Source organism: Tamandua tetradactyla, chromosome X (assembly GCF_023851605.1).
Source record: "Tamandua tetradactyla isolate mTamTet1 chromosome X, mTamTet1.pri, whole genome shotgun sequence".
NCBI lineage: Eukaryota > Metazoa > Chordata > Mammalia > Pilosa > Myrmecophagidae > Tamandua > Tamandua tetradactyla.
The window spans coordinates 6,815,753-6,827,675 of NC_135353.1; the positions used below are offsets into that span (position 1 = coordinate 6,815,753).

Here is an 11,923-nt window from a genome sequence, read left to right on the forward strand (position 1 = left end):
ATGATCATTTCTTAGAACATTTGCATCAATTCAGAAAAAGAAATAAAAAGACAACAGAAAAAGAAATAAAACGAAAACAGAAAAACAAAATTATACATACAAAATTAAAAATACTTTGCAAATACTTTTCCACTCACTGATCAAATCACTCTGGGATTCATTGGGGCATCACTCTGGACAAACCAACAAAATCTCATGTGCTACCAGGTTCCATGTACTTATGGTGTTCCACCAAGCTATCGACATAAGTTATATTAGGAAATGCACTAGTCAGAATATAAATTTTGTACCAAATAAACATTTTTGGCTTTAGTCTCGCACATAAGTTGAAATTTTAAAATATTAATTACCATCTATTTTCAGCACCCTGCAGTAATGACATTCCTTTGTTCCTCCTCAACTCCTGTTAACTCTTAAGAACATCTAGGGCTTGAACGCAGAGTCTGTAAAAGTTTCATGCTCTAAAATTGCTCTCCTGGAACCTATAATTTCTAGAGGGTTCCTAGGCCAGGTAAATCCTGGAACCCAGAGGGCCCAGCCTCTCCAAGAATATCAGTTAATTCCACCCCCCTATCCTTTAGTGTCAACACCCTTCTCAATGTGAAAATGTCAGAATCGGCATTGCCTGAAGATCCCTATAGATTGGGAGAAGGAGTTATAATAGAGAAAATTGGATTCAACAAATGATTATGATTGCTGAATCACTGTCTTGATATTCCTTCTAGCCTCCAGTGTTTCGGAGCAGCTACAAGGAAGAATCTGAAATAGTGGAATGATAACCCATACAAACTCCGAAATCTGTTCTGTAACTACTTGTTGACGTGTACTTTGAAAATCACAGCTTTTTCTTTCTTTTCTTTGTATATATGTTATATTTCACAGACAAAAAATGTTTTTCTTTTTAAAAAGCAAGGGAAGATTTATAGTTAGTTTAGGGACATCATAATTTATCCTGGAAGGGCTCTACAAATTAAGCCAGATATCTAGTTTCAAAAGTCATCTGGACTGAGAGAACAGATGGAACAAATGATAGGGAGAGCCAAAGCAACATAGATTTACTTGAGGGCTCAGCAGGGGGACCAGTCACTGCATTATGTCACAGGGTCCTGCCCTCTGGGCAGCAGCCTCCAGGGATATCATGGGATAATTAAGCATACATAGAAAGCCTCTCTTATACCTCTTATATACCAGCATAATTATGGGATGCATTTAGTATTCATAGGGAAGTATAGTGACAGCTGTCATTTTTGCTTGCCCAGCATCAGGTGACAGCACCTCAATTTCCCTTGGGGGAACCATGCATCCTTCAGTCTCTGTACACGTGGTCTGCATGGGAATGACCCCAGCCCTGGTCACTGAGGTGGCACCTGCTTGGGTCCAGCCATTCGTAGTCACAAACACTGCTGCAAAGATGAATCTATAATCCAATCCGGACCAATGCCAGTTAGTTTAGGGACTTGTGCTCGAACTCCTGGGGAGGTGGACACCCTCTTTTCTACTGGGGTTGTGAAACTGGAACCTCTATTGTTGCTCCTTCCTACCTGGGGGAGATGGTGAGTTTGAAACCAAAGCTGATACAGGGCAAAGCAGTCAAGAGAGGGAGACCCCCCCCACCCCCCGCCCATGTCCTGCTGACCCTATGTGTCTGAAACTAGAATTACCCCTGGGCTTTTTGCTTCATTGCAGGAAACAGTAACCCCTCCCCCCTGGCCCTGCTTTAGTTCTGCTTATGACAGTCTGAGTTGGGTGTTCGTGTCACTTGTAACTGACAATGTCCTGACTCCAAAAGGGTAGGCATGCTTCAAAGCTTTACCTCCACTTTGCAATGGCAGGCAAGCTGTGCTCCACCCCACCGCGGGCTTCCAGTGCTGACCTGAGGCTTCCACCTTGGGTGACATCTGTGCTCTAGCCCTAGGAGGGCACAGATATCTGAGGAGTTGGGGACCCAGTCTGAGGCTGGGGTGCATTGAGAGGCGCCTGGCTAGGTAGCCATTTGAGAATGACTAAGGGGCCCTATGCAGTCCCCAGGTTTATCACGGGGCTCCTTCCCCCTTGGTGCTGTTTCATATAGATAAGAGCTAGTTTCTGAAGAGAAGGACATTAACGCAGGGAATTGGGTGCTTATAAAACTGTCGGAAAGGCCGGAAGAACAGGCTCTAGGATGTTCTAGAAAACCACCGAAGAATTGACTGCCAAGGGAGCTGCTGCATGTACCCCAACAGCTGCCTCCAAAACCACACCACCCCGGGCCCCCTGTCCGTGCCAAAAAAAAAAAAAAAAAAAAGTTGAGCCCTTTTTTTGCTCTGCCTCTTGACACCCTCGAAGTTAGTGACTGCAGCCAGGGACCTTCATTTTTGCCGCTGCAGAAAAACCCAACCCCCTCATGCCCACGTTCACCAGCAGAAACACCAAAGCCCACCCCTGCCCGCCTCCTTTCTCCCTGCTGGTCTCCAGGTCAGACCTTAGTGACAAGAGCTGCTGGGAAATGTAGTTTGGCGATTCTTCCTGTGAAACTACCCAAAAGGGGAAGCAGGACAGCCCTGCCTGCCAGATTTCCACTTCACATAGCCCTCTTATGTCAGTGGAAGAGGACAAACAGCGACTGCCTGGCCGGGGCGGGGGTGGGAGCCAGGATAGTTACAGAGACCCTGGGAGACACCCCTGGGGCCATCTGGCTCACTCCCCCGTTCTTAGCTTCTAGCATTGAGCTGGGCACCGGGGCGGCACGTGGCAAGAGCTTGGATAACAAATGAATTGAGTGAAATGGGAACGCGCTGGAAATCACAGCAGTTGTCCCCGAGGGGCACCGGGGTATAAGGCCAGCCTTGCAACCCGGACCTTCAATGACCGTCTGTTTCCTGTGACCTTGATCTCTCTGCGCAGTAGAGATAGTGCCCCAACCTGCTTCCTGGGGTGCTGTGAGGACTGGGTGGGTGATGCGTGTGTAACTGAAGAACTGGTGGTGGTGGGGGGGTGGGGCGGTGTGGAAGCCCTGGTGTGTGTGAAATGCACATTGGCCAGGCCAGGGAAGGTCACAGATCAAACGACAGTGGCTGCCCCCGTCCCCTCTGACTGAACACACGGCCACCCCTGACTCTGCATGTATGACTACACCTGAATGCGCTTTGTCCCACTTGGGGTCATCGATTTATTCAAGGGGCAACTAGAAAGCGGGCCCCTGGGAAGTTGCAGGAGCTGCCACAGGCCCTGCTAAGGGGTTGTAATCAGGCCCCAGTTTCCTCGCTGCCCCCTCGCCAGCCTGGCCCCGTGGCCAAGCCATGCTTGGCTCCCCAGAAGCAGAGTCCCTGGGGGCTCTGAGTGCCACCCCACAGGGCACTGAGCAGGTGACAGCAGCACCACCGTCCCGGCATGGCGGGAGGGGACGGGCCTGAGGACGCTGCCGACCAGGGGTACTGGGAAATCAGGAAGGAGGTGGCTCCGGGCAGCAGAAAGCTGCTCCCATGCAGGGCAGGCTAGGGCCGACCTTGGGCAGCAGCTTTGGGCAGAGGGGGAGATGGGTGCCTTGGGGTCCTGTGACAATGTGCGCCAGGGCCGGTCCCTGCAGCCCCCACCGCCTCAAGGCTGCGCTCCAGTCCACCTTGGAGCCCCAGCGTGTGTCTTGCAAGAGGGCGACGTGTCTGGGAGGGGGCGTGGGGGCCCAAGACCACCGCCCTGGGCCGTTGGGCTTTCTCCCCACAGTGGAGGGGTGCCGGGCCAGCATCCCCCACAGCCTCCTGCTCTTCTTGCTGGGCTGCACTGCCTAGCTCGCCATGCTCCTTCGAGGAATGCAGCCCTCCATCTCCAGCGCCTCGGGCCAACCTTCGTACTTATTTGTGTGCTTGCTGTTCTTCACGTGCTGTCAGGGGTGGGTGGGAGGGGGCAGGAAGTTACGGCCCGGGCTCCCGGTGGGGTGGGGCGTGGGACGAGCTGGGGCGGAGGGCTCTGGCATCAGCTGATTCTGCAATCTGAGGGTACCCCCTCAAGGTGTTTTTTTTTGGGGGGGGGGTGGACTTATGTCTGCTTCTGTGTGCTTGGCATTCACCAGGAAGGGAGGGCAGAGGAGGGGGTGCATGCATCTGCTCTCACCGAGCCCACAGGGAGTTATGAGAGGGGCAAGGGTAGGGGACTGTCTCTGCTCTTTCGCCAGCCAGAGCTTCCCCAAAACAGCCCCGGCAGCGTGGGGGCCTGCCGGGGGGTGGGGGGTGCGGGGCAAGCAGGACGCCTTCAGGCTGTGCGCACTCCAGGCGAAGGCACAGAGGGCAGTCAGGCATGGTGGGGTGGCAGGCAGGCAGGGAGAATGTGTGTGGGGGGGCGAGGTTTAGGGAAGATGGCATCTGGGAGATGTGGGGGGCGGGGGGGCAGGGGCCCTAGCTGTGAACCGTCTGGGGTAAAATGCACACAGGTCAGGCCAGGGAAGGTTTGCTGTGCTGCCCTTCCCAATACAGATGGCTCAGGGGGCCAGGGCCACACACCCCCTCCGCCACCTCAGCCCAGAGCCCCTCCAAGGGGTCCCAGCTCAGAGCCCTGCTGGTGCCGAATTCAGGGAGTCACAGGCAGAATGAGCAGAAGGGGGTCCCCGGGCGACCAGGCAGAAGGGGCCAGAAGGTGGTGTGTGTGTGTGTGTGTGGGGGAGCTCGACCTCCTCATACCTGCTCAAAGGGGCTCTTGTCCTGCACACCCTTGGCCCCCACAAATACCCAGCTGTCCCGGAAGGCCAGCTCCTTGGCATTCTGGCTGCCCAGCTCGCTGAAAAGCTTCCTGGTCTCCTCATTCATCCTGCCACACAGGAGGAAGAGGTGTGAGCCCGGGCCGCGACAGGCGAGGCAGAAGCCGGCCTCGGGAGTCACTCACTTGGTGGCGGGGTCATCGTAGGAGGCCACGAACACCAAGGTGCCTTCATGCAGCGGCCGGATGAACTTCAGCAGGTCATTGACATCTGGGGGAGGGGGTGGGGGTTTTTTTGGGGGGGATGGGGGTGCAGGGTGCCATGGAACTGGGAGCATCAGCCACCACTTGAAGCCCCAAGCCTTGTTGTCCAAACAAGGAAAGTGGAGTAGTAGGGCTTTGCTCAGGGATGCGCCCAGCCGAGGGTCACCAAGTGAGAACAGGGGGCGGACGGGTACAGGAAGCCGGAACTGCCCCGCTATGCCACACAGCCCCGCGAGCAAGCCCCCTTCTTGCCTCTCCCCATCCCCTGGACAGGCTGAGAACCCCCAATCCCTGGGCATGAGACAGAGAGCAGGGTTGCAGAGAAAAATGCCAAATCATCTTGCTGCACAGTAAAAAGGCAGCATCTCAGCTTATCACTCACCTCCTGCCCACATGTCGAAGGCCTTGGCTTGGATGAGCTCGCCACTGACTCCTGGGAGGGGAGGGAGAGAAGGGGCGAGGTGGTGGTGGTGGGGAAGAGAGGGAGGGGATCCTGCTGGGCCAGTCCCCAGCATCGGTGGGGCCTGACCACCATGGCTGCCAGGCAGCCCTTCCAGAAGCTTCTGAGACTTCCCCCCATTTTCCTCCCCACCATGGCCCTTATTCCAAAAGCTGCTGCCTGCCCAAAGCCAAGGAGCCCCTGCCTGGCATTCGAAGCTCTCCGTGAAGCACCCTCCAGTGTGACGACCCCCCACCTTCCAGTTATTTCCAGCGATCATAGCTTTGTTCCGCGAATCGTGACTTACCATTCACCAGGGCAATGTTCAGCCCGCGGCCCACGTTGTCCTTGACACTGCTCATGAGCCTGGGAGAGAGAAAGGAAGCCGTCCCTGGGGGGGGTGGCACATCTGCCCCACCGACTTGGCCCCTTGGCCCCCCACGCCGTCTCTCAGCTTACTGCCCACCACAGGGCTCTCACATCTTGTCCTCGAGGCAGATCTTGGGTCCGATGACGTTGGCGGCCCCACTGACCATGCGGAAGGCCAGATGTTCCTCTGGACATGGCTGGGGCAGGCCACATTTGTACTTCTTGGCCCGGGGCTCTGGGCAGAAACAGCAGATGTGACCTGCAGGCCTGCCCCAGGGTCACTCTGTGCCCTGAGAGGAGGAGGCCAGGGCCATCCCATTGGGTGGAGGGAGTAACCATGGGGCAGAGGGAAGGATGGCAGGACATGCCTCAGGCCATGGCTGGGGACACTTCCAGAGCCTCTGTGTCCCACTGGGGCTGACCTTGGGGTGGAGTGACAGGAACCCTAAGGAGAAGGCACTTCCTGCTACTGGTGGAAGAGGAGAAAGGTCAGAGGGATGGGTTGGGGTTGTTCTGTGGCAAGGAACCAAGCACAAGGGGTAGAAGGCTGAGCTATCGTGGAACGCAGCCTGCATGGGGAGGCCATTCCCCTGATGATCTCCCGTAGAAGTCCCTGTGCAGGTGGCTCTGATGGCTAGTAATCCGTGGTGGGGGGGAGGTGTCTGGGGGGGTGTCACAAAGGCAGTGTGAAGGGTGGGCACAGGGAGAAGCAGAGAGGTGACAGGAGCCTTACCTGCAGTCACTGAGTTCTCAGGGCCTGTGGGAAGAGAATCGTTTCTGTGAGCATCGAGGCCTTCCAGGGCCTGCAGCAAGTCAGCTGGCCCTACTCCATGAAGGGGAAGGCAGAAGGGTTGGTCATGCTCAGGGGTCAGGGAAGAAGCTAGATTGACCTTGGCATGGTCCCTGGTTCATTCTAAATGATGTTTGGATGAAAATATCCCTGCTTCGGGTAAACAGCAAATTAGAACTGTAAAAAGCACTCAGGTGATGTGTCACCAATAGCCATGTATAGTTTCTTGTCCCCCTCTCAGGGCCTGGCAGAAAGCCTGCAGGGAGTGACCAGGGCATCACTGCCTATATTCAGAGGAACCCCCCTGCTCCTCACTTCAACCCGACTGACTCCATTTGGGCACAGAATGCTAATTTGCATGGGTACTGGAGGGTAAAATATTGATGCTAAATAGACTATGAAAAGTTAAGTTTACTAGAGCAACCAGTAAAGACAAAAGCACTGTAAGTAAATTATCATGGAATATTAAAAATGGTTTGAAAAGAAAACAAAAAAAAAAGTTGGATCTAATTCATTAAACGTAAATGGTCTAAACAAGCCAATTAAAAGACAGAGATTTTCAAGTTGGATTAAAAAATAACAACCGCGACCCAAATATATGCTGCCTGTAAGACACTAAACCAACTAAAGGTTCTTCAGTGGGTGAATGGGCAAATGGTGTTACATCCATACAATGTACTATTTACTCAACAATATGAAAGGATGACCTGCTGACACATGCCCAACCTTGAATGATTCTCAAAGGCATTATGGCGAGTGAAAGAAGTCAGTCTCAAAAGGTTACATACAAATTCCTTTTATATGGTAGAATGAAAAGACAAAACTGCAGGGTTGGAGAACAGATAAGTTGTTGCCGGGGTGAGGAGGAGGATGGCGCAAAGGACATTTTCAGGGCAATGGAACTGTATCATATCCTGATTATGGGGATGGTCACACAAATCTATATATGTGTTAAAATTCATTGAATTTTACACCAAAAGGAAAAAAAAAGATCAATTTTAATGGCCATTAAAAAATAAAATTTTAAAAGACTACCACTCACAGAATGTGGTGCTTATTTGGATCATGATTATAAAAACTATATAAAATACTTTGGACATTTGTGAGACATTTGGAAATTTGAACACTGTACATTGATGAAATTAAGGAATTACTCATTTTAGGCATGGTTATGTTTTTTAAAATCTTTATCTCTTATAAATACACACATTTATAAGGCCATGTAAATAAATACTGACAATTATTTTATTGATAAAATTGAAAAAAAAAGCAGTATATAGGTGAAGGGTCACCAATAACAAGGTGTGAGTCTCCTCCCCCTCTCTGAGCCTGGTGGAAAGCATGCAGGGAACAAATGGGATGACATTCCTTCTGCCCCTTGCTCTGATCCTACAGACTCCAACTGGCCACTGAGTTCTACTCGGTGTGGGCACTGACTTTCCTGGCTGAAGGTGACTGGGTGGTAGGGGGAAGGCCACCACTGAAGTCAGGAGACAGACTGACGGCAGCTACTGGTGGCCCTGCCAGGGAAAAGAAGGATCCCCCACGCCACCCGCATTCCACCCCGAGCCTCAGCCAACAGGCTTGGCTGTCTGCTCTGGTGACATTGGCAGTGGGGAAATAAAGAGTGATACACTCACTGGTGAAGAGTTGCTGGATGCGAGGAAAGCCGCTGCCAGGCCCGCCCAGGAGGATGTTAGCTATGATCCAGGTGAGGCCAGCGGTGACAATTAGCACCACAATCCGGAGGGGACCTGGAGACAGGACACATGTGGGGCAATGCCCCTTAAGATGGTGGTGAGCTCCCAAGTGACTCCAAGGCCCCTCTCACCTCTAGCATCATCCACCAGGCCTAAGGGGGAGACTTGAGCTCCCCAAGTTCCAACCCTGAGGCTGCTCAGCTTGGCTTTCTCTGGCAAGGAGACTTGCCTCTGAAGGAGGCTTCCAGAACTCACTGCTCAAGAGGGGCTCTGGCACTCACCTGGGAAGCCCCTCAATCTCCTGCCACGGAGACAGTAGAGAAATTTGTGTCTCCCCTCATCCTACCTTCTTTCCTACTATTAGGATGGAGGAGGTATCCCTACTCCTTTTTTGGGGGGTACATGGTCAGGGAATTGAACCCGGGTCTCCCACATGGAAGGTGAGCGTTCTACCACTGAGCCACCCATGCACCCTTGTCCCTACTCCTTTTCAGACCAGTCCTTTCACTTGCTGTGAGCTGGATCTCACACTCTCCTCCCTTCTCAGATATCTTGTTTTAATACTGATCATTCTCTCTCTCTGGCTGTTTTCTTGCATTTTCAACATCTCCCATCTTCAAAAAGCAAAAAAAAGAAAAAGTCCCCCTACAAAGCCACATCCCCATCCAACTACTGACCCATTTCCCCTGCCTTCTCCTTCCCCATCCCACCCCTCAAAACTCATCTACCCTCAGTCTTCCCATCATCTCCCCTTCCTCTCTCTCCCCAACCTACTCCAGTCTGACCTTGGTCCCATCCCGCCACCAAAACAGCTGGTTACCAAGTCACCTAGGGACAGTTGTTGGCCCTCGTTTTTCTTGGCATCTGCGGGGCCCATGCCTGCCTGCTGGCTTCCAGGCCACCACGGTCTTCTAATGCCACCTCTCCAGACTCTCCTCATTCTCCTTGGTTAGCTCATCCTCCTCTACCCTCCCCTTAAAAGTTGGACTTCCTCAGGTGCCAGGCTGCCTTCTCCTCCTGACCATTTACTTTTTTCTTTAGTTTTCAAGTTGAATTTGTTTGTTCACATATGCATTTATTCCACGCTCTCTTTTGAGCTGATGCCAGCTCCCAGGTCTTTTTTTTAATTTTCTTTGAAATATTTCTATTGAGAAATCTTCACACACATACAGTCCATTCATGTACATACTCAATGGCTCACAATATCATCACATAGTTGTGTATTCATCACTATGATCATTTTTAGAACATTTACATCACTCTGGAAAAAGAAATAAAAAGAAAAAAGAAAAACCCCATACATCCCATACCCCTTACCCCTCCCTCTCATTGACCACTAGTATTGCAATCAACCCAATTTTTTTTACACCTTATCTCCCCCCCCTCCAATATTATTTATTTTTTGCCCTTTTCTTTTTGCTCATCTGTCCATACCCTGGATAAAGGGAGGGTCAGCCACAAGGTTTGCACAATCACATGGTCACTAAATAGTAAAAACTATATAGTCATACAATTGTCTTCAAGAATCGCTCCCAGGTCTTGAATTCAGCTCCGTGTAGCAATGACTGGCAATTTTCTACCTCCAGCTCTGACCTCTCTTGACCCTGTGCTCCCCACGCCCACTGCCTGTTAGCCATCTCCCCCTGGATACACCTGTAGCACTGTAACCTTAGCAGCTCTGAACTTGAATCCTTGAGCTGTGCTCTCCACGCGCCCCTCTCCCAACCTGTTCCTCCCAAAGCACCTTCATGGTAACCGTTAGACCCCACGGCGACTTGGCTCAGGGTCATCTCTAAGACCCCTCCTCTCTCCTCCCCCAGTCTGAGCCCAGGCCCCCTCCTTTCCTCAGGTTGCAACCCCCAAACCATCCGTTCCCCAGGGCCCCTCCAGACGCAGACGGGGGGTGGGGGGTGAGGGCCTCCCTCCCGGCCTGGGGAAGCCACCCACCTGCCAACCTCATGTCCACTTCGCCCGCCGAGTAGGGACCGCCGGCAGCTGGATGCAGTCGGGGGATCGTGCGCGGCTGCGGGGAACAAAGGTTGGGGTGTGGGCCGGGGCGGCTCGGTGCAGGGCACCTGCCGGGTGAGGGGCGCGCTCGGTGTCCCGCTTCGCTCACGGGGCCCGCAGACCTCAGGGACCGCGCGGGGGTCGGGAAGAAGCCCTGAGCCGGCCGGGACGGGTCCCCGGGCCGCCGTCGGCTCACGATCGCGCCCGCAGGAGCCGCGCCCGGGGCCTGGGAAGAGGAAGCGTGTCTCCAGGGCTCGGAGACCCTCTCATGGGAGGCCTAGGGCTCGAGCCCAGGCCGCCCCTTCGGTTCTGAGCGCCGCGACGCGGGCCGGGCCCCACGGCACGACTTGCCTGGCCGTGGGGAGACGCGGGCTCGGGCCGGGGCGAGGTGGGGGGGAGCCCGGGCTGGCCGGCCGCCCCACTCGGCTCGGCCCGGCCAGAGCAGGCGAGGGCAGAAGCGCAGCGCGCGGCCCGGCGCGGCTGTCAATGGCGGCCGGAGCGGGGCCCTCCCCACGCGGGCACCGCCTCTCCCCCCGCGCGCGCCCGGCCGCCGACGGGGAGGGGCTAGCGATGGCCACGCCCACACCGACCTGCACGCCCCGCCCCCCCCGCCGCTTGCCCCGCGGGGTGCAGGGCGCTCAGGCCCTGCGCCGCGGGGCCACCTAGTGGGTGGAACCCTGGGTGGCCCCGCCCCTGGCCCCGCCCCTGGCCGAGCGTGCGGCCCGCGCGGGCGCCGCCCCGGAAGGGCCCTCCTTACCGCTGTCCCGGGCCACCCAAGCTATCCCCCTGGGGCTAGATCGCTGAGGCCTGGGAAGAGGCGGCTGGGCTGGGGACAGATTTAGGAATTGTTCTCGAAATGATGCAGGTGCATTTTGGAAATTCGGAAGGTTCAGAAGAACAGATGGGGAAAAAACCCAGAATCCCAGGAGCCAGAGCCAGCCGGGGTTCCCTTTCCATGGGCTTTCCTTGCGTCAGCGCGTCCACACCCCAACGTGTCTCACTCTCAAAATGGGGAGGGGGCCGGCTAAGGCCTTCTTTATGGCCTTTGGAAAGCCCTTACCCATGTCCCTAGCCCGATCCCTCGTTGTTCCCCACACCGCCGAGATGACCGGGCTGTGTTTTTCTTCTCAGGGCCCCACCCCTGAAGGCCCCTGCCGTCAGAGCCCGGGGGAAGCTCCCCACCCTGCAGGAAGGCATCCCTGACCACTGCACTTGGAGAGCCTGCACGCCAGTCGGACCCTTCTTTCTGGAGGGCAGCCGGACTGTATGCACCCAGAGCCACGGAAACATCTATGTCCTTTGACGCTATGAGGCCACTCCTGGAATTCCCCCTCCCCTCACCTTAGGAGCTAATCCGCAATACAGAAAGGGGTCAGAGAGCCAGGAAGTGATGGAGCACCCGTTAGAATCCAGTAGCTTCTATTCCGGCAGACCTAACACTCCCTCTCTCCCCCAACAGGGTCAAAGGAGTCAGTTCAGCAACCTGCTGGTTTGGTCAGGGCTCAGTATTTGGGTTTGGCCCCAGACTTGTGGATCGGAGATAATGCTGACCATTTGCCAAACTCTGGGGTGTTTGGGGATCTTTCCTCCCAAAGTTTCCTCTTGTGGTGCCGGGCAGAGGCAGAGGGCAGCTGCCAGACTGGCAATTCTTAGAGGACAGCGTTTAACCCCAGCACGGAGCAGGCATGT

At 54.5% G+C, this 11,923-nt stretch overlaps 1 protein-coding gene across 2 annotated transcripts; it reads right to left on the minus strand.

Annotated features, from left to right (window-relative positions):
- Window positions 1–3,119: 3,119 nt before the first annotated feature.
- Window positions 3,120–10,702, minus strand: FAM3A (FAM3 metabolism regulating signaling molecule A). 2 transcript variants are annotated; one of them, XM_077146684.1, is made up of 10 exons: window positions 10,586–10,702; window positions 10,175–10,250; window positions 8,168–8,281; window positions 6,471–6,494; window positions 5,849–5,972; window positions 5,676–5,734; window positions 5,312–5,362; window positions 4,852–4,936; window positions 4,650–4,776; window positions 3,120–3,856 (listed from the first exon to the last, which is right to left on the minus strand). In XM_077146684.1, exons 2-10 carry the CDS (start codon window positions 10,185–10,187, stop codon window positions 3,761–3,763), a joined length of 693 nt encoding a protein of 230 aa, XP_077002799.1. In that variant the 5' UTR covers window positions 10,188–10,250; window positions 10,586–10,702; the 3' UTR covers window positions 3,120–3,760. The 2 variants fall into 2 exon arrangements, with proteins under 2 accessions (XP_077002799.1, XP_077002800.1); XM_077146685.1 differs by lacking the exon at window positions 10,586–10,702 and adding an exon at window positions 10,357–10,577.
- Between the last annotated feature and the right edge of the window lie 1,221 nt (window positions 10,703–11,923).

Bases quoted from the DNA above. Each gene is read 5' to 3' on its own strand.
- FAM3A (XM_077146684.1), bottom strand. The intron at 5,973-6,470 runs GTAAGGCTCCTG...GTTTCTGCCCAG, and splicing joins TGAGAACTCAGTGACTGCAG to AGCCCCGGGCCAAGAAGTAC. The intron at 4,777-4,851 runs GTGAGTGACTCC...CCTGTGTGGCAG, and splicing joins TACGATGACCCCGCCACCAA to GATGAATGAGGAGACCAGGA.